Below are 18,093 nucleotides of genomic sequence, written 5' to 3'. Positions count from 1 at the left end.
ACCCCCAGATGCTTTATCTTTTGATAGCCGGGTACCATCAACTTTCTTCACCACATTTGCTTATGCACACGTTTGTCTTCAGCTACCGTGTTGGGAAGGTGGGTATCATGGAATGACCGTTTAGTTGACTAAAGTGTTCTTGTATTGAGGGAGTATGTAAGTGAAGGCCCAATGTCCATCTGCTACCCTACTACTAAACCTATAAATATATGCACATAGATCTATTTTCCCCATAATCATAAATATATCTACATATGTACATGCCTGTATTTAGTCCTCTATGTATGCCCTTTGTCTCTTACTTCTTTCTTCTAGTTCCTTTTGCTTTCTTCTTGTCCCACTATCATGCTCAGCATTCATTTGGGTTTCAGCAATTCTCGGTTACATTGCCCTTGATCACTCTCTACCAGTCCTCCCACCCCCTCCTTGCCATTGGTTTTGAATCACTTGTTGTTCCCTTGTCCCTGGGTTGGTTAAGACCTCTTCCCTTCCCCCACCTCCCACTCTCCCAAGCCCCCCCCCCCTGCGGTCCTGTTGTTTTCTTCACCACATTGTTTATCCAGCCTATCTTATCTAGATAGACCTGCAGAGATAATAATATGCACACAAAATCTCGACAGTGCCAAACTAAGTGACACACAAAGACAAGGCGGGTAATGTTTTTTAAGTCCATTCTTCTACTCTTTTCCTTCTGATTGGAATATCTATTTCATTTACATTTAATATAATTACTGTTAAGAAATTACTCTTATCATTTTATTATCTGTGTATCTTTCGACCCTTTTTTCTTGTCCTTTAGTACTACTTGCTTTTATGTTTTGTTGGGTTACTGTAGTGAGGCTTATTGTTCTTTTCTCCTTTCATATATATATTTTTAATATTAATGACAACCATGAATAATGCATTTTTTAAATCATTTTATTAGAAGCTTGTACAACTCTTATCACAATCCATACATACATCCATTGTGTCAAGCACATTTGTACATTTGTTGCCTTCATCATTCTCAAAACATTTGCTTTCTACTTGAGCCCTTGGTATCACCTCCTCATTTTTCCCCTCTCTCCCCTTACCCCCTCCCTCATGAACCCTTGATAATTTATAAATTATTACTATTCTGTCATGTCTTATACTGTCTGACGTCTCCCTTCACCCACTTTCCTGTTGTCCATCCCCTAGGGAGGGGGTTATATATAGATCCTTGTGATCAGTTGCCCCTTTCTACCCCACCTTCCTTTCACCCTCCTGGTATCACCACTCTCACCACTGGTACTGAGGGGTTCATCTGTCTTGGGTTCCCTGTGTTTCCAGTTCTTATCTGTACCAGTGTACATCCTCTCGTCTAGTCAGATTTGTAAGGTAGAACTTGGATCATAATAGTGGGGGTAGGAAAGCATTTAAGAACTAGAGGAAAGTTGTGTGTTTCATCGTTGAGACATTGCACCCTGGAATAATACATTTAAGGGCTTGAGTTGATAGCATTCTAAATTAAGTTGGTACCAACTCAGCTTTAGTAACATTTCAGTGTATTATTTTTTGCTTTTGTTTTGTTCTCCATTGGTATGACTTTTTAGTTTACTTTTGTGTTGTTGTTTTTTAAAAAACAAACAAACCAAAAAAGCAAAACTGGAAACCTATATATCCTAGGTGATCTTTTAAAACAAAATATGTGGGTTTTTCCCCTCTGGTTTCCAAAGTAGTCTCATGCTGAACTGAGTGTGCTTTCGCTTCAGAATTAGTCAGTGTGTCTCCTCATTGCGAAATACAAGTGATCCAGAACCTCTGCTTTATGTCTGGTGTAGTTTCCTGCTGCATGTCATATTATTTTTTAACCGTGCTAGTAATTGCAGCATCCTCTTGTCTAATAACCACTCACTCATGTTGCAGGCAACATCTAGACTAAGAGAAAGAGGATGTGATGGCTGCCTGGCAGGAATTGAAGTTCAGCAACTCTTCTGTTCTCAAAGTGCAGCAATTCCTGACCACCAGCTGAAGGAACTGAACATCAAAATTGACAGTGCTTTGCAAGTAAGTTCCTGAGGGCTAATATATTGATGTTTGAGGAGCCCTGGTGGTGTAGTGGTTACAAGTTGGGCTGTTAACAGCAAAGTCAACATTTCAAAACCACCACCCATTCCTTGGGGAAAAAAAGACAAGGCTTTCTATTCCTGTAAAGAGATACAGTCCTGGAAACCCACTAGGGCAGTTCTACCCTGTCCTGTAGGGTTGCTGTGAGTTAGCGTCGACTCAGTGGCACTGAATGATTCTGACTTTTGAGAAATGGGAAAGAAGGAAGGCCTTAAATTTGTGTTTAACCAAATGCAAAGTGCAATAAAATAATAACTGGCCTGGAATCTTTTAATAAGTTTTCTTTTTCCTTTCTCACTGCCATCGAGTCTATGTGGATTCATAGTGACCCCCTTTGGGTTTCCAAGACTGTAATTGTTCATGGAAGTACAAAGCCCAGTCTTTGTCATGAAGAGCTAGCTGCCAGTGGCTTCGCCCTGCGACCATGTGGATCGCGGCCCAACTTGTAACCACTATGCCACTAGGGCTCTATTTTATAGAAGTTTTAAATTTCTATTTTTATTAGACTTTATCATATTATATTCTGCTGTATGATCTTGATTCTTGAACCATATTCTTGCAGGCATATAAGATAGCTCTGGAAAGCTTAGGTCACTGTGAATATGCAATGAAAGCTGGCTTCCACTTGAATCCAAAGGCAATTGAAGCAAGTTTACAGGTATACTTTTATTTCTGGTAACATCTCCTATATACTGTGTGCCGTGATAGAGGGAGCCCAAGATCACTGTGCCTCTCCTGTCGAAATCTTTTCCAGGGCTGCTGCAGTGAAGTGGAAGCCCACCAGACAGGGAGGAGGCAGACTCCCTCTCAGCCCATGCAGTGTGAGCTCCCCACCGTCCCTGTGCAGATAGGATCGCACTTCCTGAAGGGTGTCTCCTTTAACGAGTCGGCCGCCGACAATCTGAAACTTAAGACGGTAGCTTTCCATGGGGTTCCAGCAGCCCAAGTGTGAACTTATAAAAAATGGTTCTTAAGGGAAACCGTGAATGTGTGAAGAATGTATATTAAAAAACTAGTCAAGTCAGGAGGCATTGACTTTCTACCTCAATGAGCTAGTGTATGTAAAAAAAGCTGACCTATAGAGATTTTTTTTAATGAGATGTTTGCCAAGTTGCTTTTATTTATAACTTTTAACTCTTTCACACAAAGAGATTTGAAAGGTACTGGATAATAAAATTGTGATTCATATTATAAAGTAGACTTTCACAAATTGAGAGGTATTGTCACAGTATTGTAATAATGAACATTTATAGAGCATCTTCTGTGTCAGGTATTGTGCCAAGTACTTTGAGTGCACTTACTGTCTCATGTAATGCTCATGTATGAGGTGGGTTCAGCCTCCCCTCACCCCCGGGCCACGGGGCACACAGGGGAAGTGAGACCCAGCAGCTCATAGAGCCAGAAAGTAGTAGAATCAGAGTTTATTCAATCTGTTTCCCAAAGCGTGTATACCCAACCACTTGGCCATACAAAATACAGTTGAGGTTTTGATTGGCATTGATTTTTACCAGATGAGTTCATTTCCTTATTTAGAGGAATTAACTCAGAATTCCTTCATTTGCCTCTGTAAATTTCTAGATGGTACTATAGTTTGTGCTAGTACAGAAATTTAATGTGCATAGTAACGGTTGAGGAAATCCTCAAGGGTTGAGGACATCCCTGAGAGTGACTAATTAGAAATTTAGTTAGGAAATTAAAATGACACGATTTGGATTTAAACAAAAATGCTCTTCTCTTGAGAATGACTGTGTATCTATAAACCAATTCGTACAATGTTAGAACCTGGCGTGGCATTGATCTGGTGGTGTGATGAGCTCCCCTCTTACCCATCTGTAGCATGCGATGGTACAGCTGATAAAGCAAGCAGGCTGCTGTAATGGAATCACACCCAGGGACGATTTTCCTGTGACTGAAGTGCTGAACCAGGTGTGCCCATCCGTGTGGCGGGGGGCCTGCAAGACTGCCGTGCAACTGCTGTTTGGCCAGGCTGGACTGGTGAGTGAGTGTGTGCATGACAGATGAAAGACAGAGAGCAGATTTTCAGGAGCATGAGGTTGAGGCTGTATGCACACAGGGAAAACACTGAATGATTAAACCTTAAGAAGGCTTTTTTTTTCCTTTTGCAGAATGATGTATTTTTAGGTGACCTAATTGCAAAATGATGGTGTAGAATTATATTTATAAGGAGCCCTGGTAGCACTATGGCAGTTCAAGGCTAGCAGCCATACCATGGGAAGAAGATGAGTCTGGTTGCTCCAGTAAAGATTTGCAATCTTGGAAACCCTAAGAAGCAGTTCTACTCTGTCCTGTATGGGAGTCACGATGAGTCAGAGTCACCACAGTACAGTGGGTGGCTTTGGATTTGTTCGTTGGCTTGACTGAGCCCTAGCCCATAGCTACAGTGAATATCTTTCTATCCCTCAAATTTATGCTCTTTTACCTGGAAACACATTTCTGTCTGATCTTTACATGGCTCACTATTTCCCATGAGTTTGGCATCAGCTCAAATGGCACCTCCTCAGGGAGAAAGCTGCCTCTGACCATGCTAGGGTAAGTGGTGCCCCATCCACAGCAGTTTGTGTCTGAACTCTGCAGTGCTCTCTTAGCCCTCAAATAATAACATCACAAAAAGAATGGCGTCTGTTGGTTTATTTGTTTTTTACATCTTTTTTTTTTTTTTAACATTTTATTAGGGGCTCATACAACTGTTATCCCAATCCATACATCAATTGTGTAAAGCGCATTTGTACATCGTTTCTCAAAACATTTTCTCTCCATTCAAACCCCCGACATTAGGTCCTCATTTTTCCCCTCCCTCCTGTTTTTTACATCTTTGGAGCGAATGAAAAAACTTGCCAAAGGGAGGTTAGATCAGGATGTCAGTATCTGAAACCACTGTTTTAGTGTGACACTTATGGCCCATATAGTCTCATGTGCTTGACCTTACTTTTCTCAAATTAAACTACAGCCGTTTGAAAATACACAGCATTTTAGTCAGAAGGAAGAAGAAGCTAATTAGAAATGAAGGGCTAATGAGAAAATCGAGGAGAGCTTGTTAGTTTTCATTTCTACTTTATGCAAGAAAATGGTTGTTGGCAGAATACTGTTCTTCTGTTCATGCACATGAGTGCTCGGGTGGATCCAGGTCAGGGTGGCCAGGTCATTTAAAGGGATTGATGGGTGCCTATTGATTTCAGAACCCACAAGTAAAAGAGTAAACTACTCCTAACTTTAAATGGAGCCAGATTTCCAAAGGTCATTTAACAAACTGGGAGCACTGGCAGGGAGTTCTCTAGGGAGAAGTATGTAAAACAACCAGTTTTGAGAAAACAGTGTAGGTTAAGAGAAAAAAAGCTCTTATGGTTTTCAGGGAGCACAAAATCATTCCTATTTCCCTACCCCTTGATCGCAGGGACCTTTGTGTGTGACTGACAAAGAACCTTTAGACTGTTTCTGGGTAAGGAGAGAGAGAGGAAACACCTGCCTGGTTCAACAATGGTTTTTCCTCAGACAGGAAGTTTTTTCCAAAGGCCACTGCAGGCCAGCTCTGAAAACTCTTTGTTTATAGCAGTGAAAATGTGTTCTAATTAGAGGCAGAATTTGGAATCATGCATAGCTTTACCCCTTCTGAAGAATCTCTAATTTGTTTTCAAAGTGTTCAGTCCTTTTAATTCTTTGAAAATACGTGCATTACTCTGTCAAATGCTTTAGGGCACAGAGGATACTATATCATTTGTGTACTATTACACTCTCCTCCAAATAAGAGGAAATCATTGAGAGAATAGTTGGTTCTTTTTCTTCTTCATGTGCTTCTGGTTTTATTGGTTAAGAATAATACAATTGGGAGGATGAGGTCAGAAACTATCTTCATCTGTGTATTCGGTTATTATAAAGGCTTTCTAAAGTACTGGTTTGATTTTTTTTAATGAAATTATTACTTTTTTTAGATTCACAAAATTGCACCCATTGCCATTGATTCTATTAGTGACCCTAAAGGACAGAACAAAGCTGCCCCCACGAAGCTTCCAAGGCTGTAAGTCTTTATGGAAGCAGACTCCCACATCTTTCTCCTGTGGAGCAGTTGGTGGATTTGAATTGATTAGTTTATGACTGCCAAGTGCTTAACCACTGTACTACAGGGCTCCAGGTTTATATTCAGAGGGTAAAAAATTCTAAGATAAAGGAAACAAATTCATTTCTCATTAACATATTTGTAGTTTGGATAAAGTGTTTAAAATGCTTGCAAAATTCCGTATATCTTGCACCAAGAATTCAGTGTTTGCTGAAGTATTATTGTTTGATTCAGTCATCTTTATTACTTACTGCCATTGTCTTCATCTGGGCTCCTGACTGGCCTTTGCATAATTCATTTGTAATCCATTTTCCTCTGAAATCACGTGGTGGTTTTCGTTTCTCTCTTAGGTAGTGGTTGACACGGCACAGATTGAAAATAAAGAAGCCTATGCTCCCCAAATCAGTTTAGAAGGCTCCAGAATCGTGGTTCAAGTCCCTTCTACTTGGTAATGTCTTAAACTCTGATGGATGTTTACATTTCTTTGGAGTGATTGCTTTGTTTTAAACCCTGTGCTAGCTGACATGACAGGTCTTGTTTGTGTAGGCTGAGGGGCAGTGGTGATGTATGTTATAATTATCAGATTATGACAAGAAAGCCAGGACATCTGAAAAAGTATTGACTATTCCAAGAGAGAAAGATGAGGCTGTTTACGCCCATAAAGACTTACAGCCAAGGACACCCTAAATAGAGTCACTATGAGTCAGAATCTACTTTAGAGCAATGGGCTTTTGGGTGGGACAGGGTAGCTAAAAAGTGTTCTATATACTTATATTAAAATGAGTACATTTGTTTTGTATTTTCTCTTTGCTAGTGAGTCCATAGCTTCTTAACAGTATATCTTTTTTTGACTTACCAAGTGCTTCTCTAGAGCTGAGTGCAGAACATCAAATTCCTTCTCTTTCTCTCTCTCTTTAAAACTTTTTGTGGTAAATTAAAGTGAGGGTCCTTCTCTTCTTTTGCCTTTCCCAACGATAGCCTGATGATACTGAACCCATGTTACTGTAAATTTCAGTCTGAGCAATATTCTTATTTAATTATTTATATAACTCTTCTAGTAGATGAATGATTTTTCTTAATTTATTTTTTAAATTCCTCCTTCCACCCTATGGGGGAAAAGCTACTACAAAAATAAGAAAGTGAGCATGGCACATGATCGGGTAAATCAGAAAAGAAGAAATAGGTCAATAAATACATGAAGAAAATGTTTAACTTTATTTAAGAATCAAAGGAAGGCAAAGTAAAGAAACATTTTGATGCCATTTTTCCCGGCACATTGTTAGATTGTTTTAGAATAATAATACTGGGTTTGAGCCAGAATGTATAAAAACAAGTACAGACCTTGTTAAATGGAGACTAAATTGCAGAAATCTCACTACCCCACCTCTTTACAAATGTGTATATAGATTTATCTATATGGATTTGAATCATAACTTTATTAGTAAATAGCAAAAGTTAAGCCTATAAAGGATCACAGTCTTGGGGCACATCTAGGTCATTTGGCATAACATAGCCCACAAAGACAATGTTCTGCATCTTAATTTGTTAAGTAATGACGGAGGTCTTGAAAGCTTGTGAGCAACCATCTAAGATGCAGTTATTGGTCTCTCCTTGTCTGGAGCAGAGAAAAGTGTCGAAAATCAGAGACTTGATTAACAGGACTAACATATCACATGAACCACAGCCTCCACTATCCTGAGACCCGAAAAATTAGATGGTGCCCAGCTACCACTCTGATCAAGACCATAGTAGATGGAACTAGACAGAGTGGGGGTAGCAGATATAAAGCAAAATTCAAAATTATAAAAAAGACCAGACTTACTGGTCTAATATAGACTGATGCTCTCTCTTGCCCCCAGACTAAGGCTTTTAGACATCCTTCAAACCTGGTATTGAACCCACCCCCCAGGAATCACCTTTCTGCCAAATAATAGACAAGCAGACCATTAACATCTCTGAGAAACTCAGATCAGTCAAGCATTTGCCCAGAAACGAAGCTTAGAAAGCAGAAGGGGCAAGGTAGAAGAATGAATGGAAATGGGGAGCTCAGTGAAAGAGTCCTGTTACATGGAGGGGATTGCAACTAGTATTACACAACAAAAGGAGTATAAATTATTGAATAGGAAACTGATTTGCCCTGTAAACTTTCACCCAAGCCACCTTTAACAAGGAAAATTAAGCCCATATTGGAAGAAATATTGCTATTAAAATTATAAGGTGGAAAAAAAATCATAAGGCGGGTGAATATTTGTGTAGAAAATATTTAATCCATTTAGGTAGGAAGAGCTAATACTAAGCTGGCTTGTGTGAACTAAAATGGTAGCAAGATATATGAGTTGCACAAGAAGACTTCAAAAAATTGGGGGGAAATTTTTCCTCAAAATATTTTGAAGTAGCCTTGTTTTTAAGCCATTGCTCCTCTCTGAAATGTAAGGAAACAATAGATTCTGCTGCTAAAAGTACTCAGAACTTCCTGATATATCAAATAAGAGTTAGCAGTTCATTTTCTATCTCAAAACTTCCCTTGTCCGAGTCTACCTGCCCCTCCCTAAAATGTAGACTTAATGCTGAAGATAGATTACTAGTATTTCCTAAAATTGATGTTAATTTATATGCACATCTATCTTTACAAATTAAAAGCTTACTTTTCTGTAAGATTTTTTTCCTCCTAAATTCTTAATATGATCTTGCAACATATTGAAAAATATTAAACTAACTAGAATCCTCACTTTGAATATAACACTGAACTTTTGCATAACCCAGACCCACTGCAGTCAATTCCAAATGTATAGTGATTCCATTAAGGCAGGGTAGAACTGCATCATAGGGTTTCCCAAGCGATACATTATTATTAATGTATTTCTCCTGCAGAGCAACTAGTGGGCTTTCAGTTAGTTGCCCACTGCACCACCAGGGCATCTGGACTTTGGGCTAGCATATGTTGACCATTATCAACATATTTGAACACCACCTTACTTGAAACTCCCCGCATACAATTGATCTTTTTAACCAATTCTTCAAACACTCCCTCTGCTGGCTGCTTTTGGTAAAAATGCAAAGTTTTAAGGCGTTTTGTTTTATCTCTTTCAAATCACAAAATACATTTATTGAATAAAACTCAAACCGATGTGATCGGCTTGACTTCAGAAGAATGAAATTCTTAGCAAAGTGAGTACAGACTGTATCATGCTTTTCTTTTATTAAAGTGAAATGTCCTACACCAGATAGTTTTTTTTATTATTATTATTGGTATTTTAAACTGCCAGGTTTAAATCACCCACCTGTTCTCCCCGTTAACAAATACTTACTGAGGACTGCTCTCTGCCAGATGCTCTTGTAAGCCCTGGAAAATTAAATGTGGATAAGATAGGCAATTATCCAGTTTCTCAAAGCGTTGGGTTTGTGATGGAGGAGGGGAGGAGACAGCTGATAAACATGAGATAAATTCAAACACTGACTCGTGCAAGGAAGTAGGAGTTGCAGTAATGTCATCTATTAGAAGGGTGGAGATGGAAAGAACCTATTTTACATGAGGAGGCCAGTCAAGAAGGGTGACTTTAAGGCTGTAACACTGGATTTTAGAAGAGCCAGAGATGCAGAGAATAATAGATGGGGAAAGCATCTGGGTAAGGGAGCAGCAAAGGCAGAAGTCAGCAGGGTAAGCCAGAATGACCATAATGTGATCCAAGGGGCTAAAGAGGAAAAATCACAGACACTAGAACTCATGGGCCTTTAAGAGAGTTGGGTGTTAATTCAAAAGCTGGTGGAGTGTTTCAAGTAACTCTTGGTCTTGAATACATTTAGTGAAAGCCATTTGTCATTTGTTAATTAGCCCACAACGCTATCTAATGGAAAGAAAGAAAAAAGCCAATTTAGTGATTTGTATCACCAGGCCCTGTGGCATTCCTTTATGCATGACCAGTAAATACATTTCTAGTGAGAAGATGTTAAGGGGCAAGCAAAATCACAACCCAAAGTCTGTTTGGAGCATGGAGTTGGAGCAAGTAGAGGGCTTATGACATGGTAATCAGGGACTCCAGGCTGAGAGAGACGGGTGCACACTCTGAAGTAGTTTGGCCAATGGATCCAAAACAATGCCAAGTTCAGTGGCTAAACCCTGCTTCTAGGAGGTTGGGGTCTGATGGAGCATTGAACTTGCCTTGTTGTTCGTCTTGGTCTGAGACCCCAGGGCCTGCCAGTTCCCATCCATACAGGTTGGTATCTTCTCAGTTAAAATCAAGTGAAAGAGCTCTGCAGCTTTGTCAGGGATGGTGGTTTTGTTCATGTTGATTCCATCCTTCAACTCCCACAAAACCCAAGAACTAACAGATGGTGGTAACTAGGACGATTCTAGCTCTCACAAAGTCTCTTGGTGGAGCTGCCCTTTGAGGGAGACCTGAACAAGTGAGGAGCAGCTGGCCATCACAAGATTTTAGGGAAGAGCATTGCAGGCTTGGTGGTGGGAAGGTGGCGGGCAGCAAGACAAAGGTCCTGAACTGGGTTCAGACACAACATGTTCAGAGAAAGGGAGAAGACTTCATGTCTAGGGCAAGCTGAGGGGAGGTGTGGCCTGAGAGCCAGGAAGGGCCAGGTCTCCAAGGATCTCGACGGCTATGGAGAGCAGTTTATTTAGATTTTATTTCAAGCACGATGGGATGTCATTGGAGAATTTTCATCAGAGGAGTGATGGAATCTGATTTGTATTATCAAAAACTCACTTGGCTGCTGTGTAGAAAAGAGGCTGGGCAAGAGAAAGGGGTCACTTAGGAGATTGGTGGTGATTTTCTAGACTTGGGTGTGAGAAGAAAGATGTTTAAAAAGTGCTTGGATTCAGAGTATGTGTTAGAAAGAGGGTGTCAGGATGTGCTGATGGGTTGGATGTAAAGGAACTAGAAAATTGGGATGATTTGCCTAAGTTTGAGGGTAGGCTTTGAACAGTGAATTGAACCTATTGTGGTATTGTGTATTGATTAGGAAAGTCTATAGCAGTCAGAGTGATTTGGGACAGGCATGAGAGGGATCAAGAGTTGTGTTGATCACTAGTCTTCCAGATTGAAGAGTGATGTTCTCTTCTTGAAGGGACCTTCCCGAATGGGAAAGTTATTCCTCTGAGTTCATTCTAATCCTGACGCAGAATTTCAGTGCTGGCCAGCCTTAAAATATGTTGGTTTGGTTATAATCTCCAAACTGAAGGTAGTCCATTGGATGTGCAAAGAAAGACATCAAGCATTGCATTAACATACAAGACTGAACCTAAGGAGAAAAGTCTAGGATGGCAAATGAAATCCGAGAGTTTCCAGTATAAGGATGGTCTACAAAGCCCCAGGACTAGGTGCAGTACACCATGACAGAGGCCTCTATTACCGCAACACACACAGGCAGGGGACACCAAGAAGGAACTGCTGCTAGTGGCACTGTCAGGTAAGCGCTGTAGTGCTAACTGCAAGGTTGTCATTTCAAACCCACCAGCCACTGTGCAGAAAAAAAATGAGGCTATTCCCTCCCATAAAGATTTCCAGCCTTGGAAACCTTCGATGTAGGATCACTGTGAGTTTGGTTTTGGCTTTAGGAGTTGTGGGAAGAGGAGAACAGGAAATGAAGAAGAGGAAACAATGTGAGTAGAGAAATAAGCAGTATCTGGAGGGAAAATGTAGGACCAAGAGAGATGTCGATGAGGCTGGTTTGTTCACCTTACAGAATATCCCCAAGAAGAAAAGGTGGAGTGATTACCCGAGTTAAGACTATTGGCACATGGCGTCCAGTGCTCAAGTAAGGGTCAGGGCAGCTTTTCCCTTGGGATAGAAGGGGAAGGCAGGGTGTGTGGACAGAGGCCCAAGTAAACTGGGGGAATCGCCTGTTTGATGATAAGAGCTGAGGTAGGTAGGAAAGCATGGCAGTGGGATATCACAAGGATCTTGGAGCTAAGAAGAAAGAGAAAGGAGTGAATTCGTTATCTTCCAAAGTGAGAAATTGGCTTAGGGGAAGGCAAAAAAATTAAAATGTTGTTGCTTACCTGAAATGTGTGTTGTTTTCCCTCTGCTCATTCACAGTTTCTTTGGTACAGGTGTGAAGACAGGTAGAGGATGGGAGAGGCAAGAACATTATGGGAAAGTATTAACAAGGGAGTAGATGTTGTGCCAGAGTACAGGATCTCGGCTGAAGTTCTAAGATATCAAGCTCGAGTGGATGTTGTTAGACGGTGAGAGAGCATTAACGGCACTGTAGATAGTTAAAGCAAGCCCGAGTGACGTCGTGGTTATGCATGAGCTGCTGTCCACAAGATCTGCAATTTCGAAACCACCAAGCACTGCGCCAGGAGAAGGATGACACTTTCTAGTCCCCTAAAGAGTTAAAGGTCTCAGAGATCCAGAGGGGCAGTTCCACCCTGTCCTATATGAGTCAGAATTGACTCAATGGCTGTGAGTGAGTTGACAGAGTTAAAATTCCAGAGAGACTCCAGACTCTACTCTTTTCCTGGCTTTCCTTTTCTCAGTCAGTCATTTGTGGAACATCAAGTTCCAGTGTGTGAGCTCTATCATTTTGTAAATGTTCTTAGAAGTATTAGCTTTTGGGAGAAGGCCTGCGGTATAGACTTCATGAGGCCTGCGTGAAACACCTTTACAGAGAATTGAAAATAGGGACTATATATACGACCTTCCTGTTTGTGCCTAGGTGCCTGAAAGAAGACCCTGCTACCATGTCTTTGCTGCAGAGAAGCCTTGATCCTGAGAAGACCCTGGGCCTGGTGGACGTCCTCTACACGGCCGTGCTGGACCTAAACCGCTGGAGGGCTGGGAGGTTGGTGTTCACACACCAGCCACTTGGATTAGCATTGCCTGTAGCTCACATTCAGCTCCACCCCTTACACAATCCCATGTGTCTTCCTGTTACTGATAGTGCATGGATAAGTAAAATCAAGAAAAAGAACTTTTTGTAAACAAAAAACCCCTGATTATTTCCAAATAAATAATATTTATAATAAATATTAATATAATACTATTAGTAATAAAATTATCCCCAATATTATTTACTTGGGGATAATAATACAGCTTTTAAAAGTTGCAGGAACATTACAAAATTGCTGCATGCACTATACCCATACTCACTTATTTGTTAACATTTTTGTCTCTTTTTGATCATTTGAGAGTAGGCTGATACCCATTTATTCATCAAAAGGACTTTAAACCCAACTCACACTCCCCTTAGTACACAACTGTTTACAGGATTTATTTTTATCTTGCATGGCATATACTTAGATATGAAGTTGTTGACAAGCACAAGATTGCCACAACTTTAGAACTGGTAGGCACTTTAAACATCTGGCCTGGCCCCTCCCTCTTCCTTCACTCTGTAGGTGAACTGATTTATCCAGTGCCAACCGTCTATCACTTGGCTTAGTTCCTACCTTATGCCTTTTGACCTGTCTTGGAGCGCTCTTTCAATATCAGACAAATGCGCTCAGAAAACCTTGGGACCTTCTGTAAAGTACTTCGAGGGACGATGGTCCCTGATTCCTCCTCCGACCACCTCTCTCTACTCTGTGAATTTGGCCCTTGTCCCTCTACTGACTTTGCCTGTCTCACGGACCCCATCCTTCAGCCGCTGAGCTGACTTGGAGTTTTGGGTTTAATTCAACTCTTCAGGCCAGAATAATCATGTAATTTTCACCACCCTGTGTTACCCTGTACACCTAATTTAAAAAGAGATGAAATGTTTCAATTATGTACACTTAAAAACCCTTGGGTGTTCACGTGCAAAACAAGAAAAGTTGCCAGAAAGCTCTTTCTTAGGTTTCAGTTCCTTACTTTATTAAAGCAGAAAGGTCTATTTCACTGTGCAAATTTTTTTAATTTATTACCATCTTTTTTTCTCTCTCTCAAATATATGTAAAAGGGAACAAGGTTTACCATCTATTCAGATCCAGCTGCAAAGAGAGATCTGTGACTTTGCAAATCAGGCTGACCTACCTTCTGGGAATGGAAACAAATCTTCAGGCCTCCAGAAAACGTTCGCCAAACTGACGTCCCGGTTCACCAAGAAAGCTTCGTGCACTAGCTCGAGCAGCAACGCAAATTATTCCGTCCCAAATACCCCTTCCAAAAATCTCTTCATAGCTGGGTGTTCAGAAGAGAAGGCCAAAATGTCCAGTAATATGGATATGAGGCTACAAAGCATTTTGAACATTGGTAACTTCCCCAGAACTACTGATCTTTCCCAGTCAGCTCAGAGTCCTGGTAACCAGTTGGCCAACGGCTGCCTCTTGGAGAGGCAGGAGAACTTTCTGCATGGGGAGGATGGCAAGGACGAGAAGGGTATGAACTTACCCACCGATCAGGAAATGCAGGAGGTGATCGATTTCCTCTCGGGCTTTAACATGGGCCAGTCCCACCAGGGCTCCCCATTGACCACACGGCATAACTCTGCTGCCACAGCTCTGCTAACTGAACGGAAGGCAGGTGCCGTGCCGCCACAACAGCCGCCACTGCCAGCACCCCCTCCGCGGCCCCCACAGGCTGGGGCACACACGCCTTTGACATCCCAGCTGGGGCTGGCACCTCAGCAGCAGACCCCAAAGCAGCAGCAACTGCAGGTTCAATACTACCAACACCTGCTCCAACCCATTGGCCCTCAGCAGCCCCCACCCCAGTCTCGGGCACCTGGGAAATGGGTACAAAGCTCATCCCAGCAGCCAGCACAGCCTATTGGAACGGGTCTGCCTCCTCTTGGCCAATGGCCTGGCATATCTGATCTCAGTTCTGACTTATACAGCTTGGGTTTGGTGAGCAGCTATATGGATAATGTGATGTCTGAGGTGTTGGGGCAGAAACCACAAGGACCTAGAAATAACACATGGCCAAACCGTGACCAAAGCGATGGAGTCTTTGGAATGTTGGGAGAGATTCTGCCTTTTGATCCTGCAGGTACGTGTGGCACTCCTGGGGTTTCAGCATAAAACGTAATCACCGAGGGCCCCTTCTCTCAGTCTGGGGGCCAGTGCCGGGCAGGTTTAGCCAAAGTGGGAAACAGTGGTGAGAGTGATGAGAAGGTAAGCAGAACAATTTTTCTCCTTTCATAAAAGACTGAATGGAGGTTTAGAGTCAGTACTTGAGTTGCTCAAAGTTTCATAGTTCAAGTGGGCTCCAGTCTGGTATCTCATTGCTGGAGCCAAGGCAGCAGCTAATCCTATGCACTGTGAAAAATAGTAGAGCAAGTTTCTGCCTTCATGGAATACAGCTGCGCGCGCGCGCGCACACACACACACACACACACACACACACACCAGACTCATCTTAAGAAATCAGAAAAAACACCACAAAACAGAAAATAACTAGGAAGAGGGAATTAAGGATTTAAAGTCACCAGTTGCTATCAAGTTGACTCCAAACCCTCCTGACCCTTATGGGTCAGTGATTGGTTCAACAGAAGGAGGTCACCAGGCCATTTTTCCAAGGCACCCTTGAATGTGTTTACACCACCAGCCTTTCAGTTAGCGACTAAGCCTTTTTACTTTTGTACCACGTACGCCAAACCAAACTTAGTCTCTGGCCAGTCAGTTCTGACTCCTAATGTCCGTGTGTGCAGAGTGGAACTGCACTCCATAGGGGTTTTAAAGCTGAGACTGTTCCGAACCAGATCTTGAGGCCTATTTTTGAGGTGCCAGCTACATCAATAAGTACTCAAGTGCTGTTTATTCCACCTAGAGACTCCCACTGAAGGGTAAAAGCCAAAACCCATTGAAGTTAAGAGTTTGCAAACCCCAAAGTAGATCCTTGGAAGACCATTTCAACAATCAAAGGGGAAGTCAGGAAAACAATAGGATGGGAAGTCCCCTTAGATTTTCATTTATCTGGAGCGTTGTTTCCCTGAGTGAGCAATACTGCCCCCTGGGGACACAGAATAATTATGGGCTATAGTACAAATATTGTTAATTGCAAAGTTTTGTTTTTTTGCAAAGTAAAGTTTATAATTACTGAGTAATTTTTTACTTTTCTGAAAAGGGTTGGGGAGGGGAGTGTAAACCAATTAAGTTTGGAAACCTATTGTTAGAGAAGCGTATAGACTATAGGTTCCCAAACATATTCAGCCTACTACCCCCTTTTCAGGTGGGGGGAAAAAATTATTCGGCACCCTCCTGGCAATTAAAATCAGGGCTAATCCAGGTTAGTTAAAGTACATGGATCTGCTTTTGCAGTCCCCCTGTATCATTCTGTTGTCCCCCAGGGGGCAGCATTGCCCACTTACAGCAACATTGAACTCTTGTAAATAAATAGAAGCATTGCCACAAGAAGAGAAGATTCTTCACTAAAATGCCCCAGAATTAACAACCACAGAAATGGAACACAGTCTTATGTCTGCCCAAAATCCCTCGTGTTGCTAGCCTGATCTTGGTCTCCCTGGGTAGGTGGATCCAGGGAGCCTTGTGTACCCGGGAGCCTTGGGACATAGGAAGGGTATGCAGCTCTTTCAGAGCAAGCCCACTAGCTGCTACCAGTGGATGCACAGTTCATGTTTTCTTAATTGGTGATACATAGCATGTACATTTGTTGACTAAGTCCAGGATTTGAGCAGGATTTTACCTTCTATTCAGTCCGACAACCTTTACCCACTTAGTCTATGAATCCCACTAACTCTTCCTTTTGGATGTACCTTGACATAAGTTGTACAAGTCCCTCGTATAGCTTCCCACAGCCTCTGCTGCAAGGGTATGAGGTCTGTCTAGCCCTTTGTTCAAATTAAAGAAGGGCATGCCTCTGGGCTGATGGATTAAAGAAGATAGAAACCTCCCTATGGGTGGTGGACCAGTATAGTGCCTAATCTGGACAGGCCAGCACAGCTCTGAGGGACGTGGTGTGACTAAGTCAGGTGGTGGCTTGCTTTCAGCCCCTGTTCTCCCCTCCTCTGGGCAACCTCCTGCAGTGGTCCCGTGGCAGGCCATGAGGACAGGCATGAGAGTTGGGATCAGGGGAGTGTGTGCTAGCATCTTTCCAAACATGAAGCTAAGAACTGTATATCACTGAGTTCTATTAGTGCAGTACCCACATATTTTCCTACCACATCTTGGTGTTTGACTCTTCTTCAAATGTCAGCAGTACTGTTTCTCTCACGTGTTTGCCCTGTACCTCCTTACTCAGCTGTCTAGTGGGTTTGCAATCCCCCTTTCATACATTTTAAAATTCCATTTTGTTTTTGCCCCTCTTACTGCCAACAGTGAATGAGCAGGTCTGCTACCCAGTATGCTGGAGAATAGAATGGAATATGATCCCCTATCTGGCTTTGATGCTCTGATAGCCACTTGTAAGTTATCAGTCAGTCAAAGTCATTTTCTAACTTTCTGATTTCTTAGGTTATGACTCAAAGCATATAGACTGCTTTTCCCCTCACATTCAGCCTTTTTCTGTCCTCACGTAGGCTTGCTGCACATACCACACCCCAAACTCAGAGCAGTATGTGCATGCTATAGCTAAAGCAGGGGGCTGGTTATATCTAGAATGGTGTGTGAGACACATTTCAGAGGGGAGAGAATGGACCAAGAGGCCAATTTGACCCCAGACCTGCTTGTCCCTTTGTTTCAACACAGTGGGCTCAGACCCAGAGTTTGCTCGCTACGTGGCAGGAGTCAGCCAGGCAATGCAGCAGAAGCGACAGGCCCAGCACGGTCGCCGCTCAGGCCACCCCCGGGGCCACTGGCCACCCATGGAGGATGGCCACCAAACCTGGCCTTTACCAGAGTTCTTCACAGAAGGGTGAGTGCTGGGTATGGCAGGGGAGCCGAGTCTGGGCACCAGTATCCTTCCAAGGGCCTGTGAAGAGGAAGCTCCTTGGCCTGTGTGTTCTCATCAGGCACAATTGTGTTACAAACCCCCATGAGTGTGCCACCAAGGACACTTCAGCACATCAGAGTTCTGCGACAGACAGTCCACGGGTTGCCAGCT

At 42.3% G+C, this 18,093-nt stretch overlaps 1 protein-coding gene and 1 pseudogene across 5 annotated transcripts in view; one reads left to right on the top strand and one right to left on the bottom strand.

Moving 5' to 3' along the window:
- LOC115870334 overlaps nt 1-1,880 on the bottom strand; it is a 6,051-nt pseudogene extending 4,171 nt beyond the window's left edge.
- Nucleotides 1-18,093, top strand: part of GARRE1 (granule associated Rac and RHOG effector 1) — a 123,364-nt gene that overhangs the window by 86,246 nt on the left and 19,025 nt on the right. For all 5 annotated transcript variants that reach the window (XM_045292476.1, XM_045292475.1, XM_045292473.1 and 2 more), the window contains 8 exons: nt 1,888-2,028; nt 2,651-2,746; nt 2,843-3,004; nt 3,925-4,083; nt 6,511-6,608; nt 12,833-12,958; nt 14,054-15,081; nt 17,739-17,904. In XM_045292476.1, the coding sequence (XP_045148411.1) occupies nt 1,888-2,028; nt 2,651-2,746; nt 2,843-3,004; nt 3,925-4,083; nt 6,511-6,608; nt 12,833-12,958; nt 14,054-15,081; nt 17,739-17,904 (1,976 nt within the window). The remainder of the gene's footprint in view (nt 1-1,887; nt 2,029-2,650; nt 2,747-2,842; nt 3,005-3,924; nt 4,084-6,510; nt 6,609-12,832; nt 12,959-14,053; nt 15,082-17,738; nt 17,905-18,093) is intronic.

Source organism: Echinops telfairi, unplaced genomic scaffold (genome assembly GCF_000313985.2).
Source record: "Echinops telfairi isolate 266 unplaced genomic scaffold, ASM31398v2 ScPeMD7_655;HRSCAF=1070, whole genome shotgun sequence".
NCBI lineage: Eukaryota > Metazoa > Chordata > Mammalia > Afrosoricida > Tenrecidae > Echinops > Echinops telfairi.
Note: the sequence above shows the minus strand (reverse complement) of the source record. Positions and strands in the feature narration are given on the sequence as shown.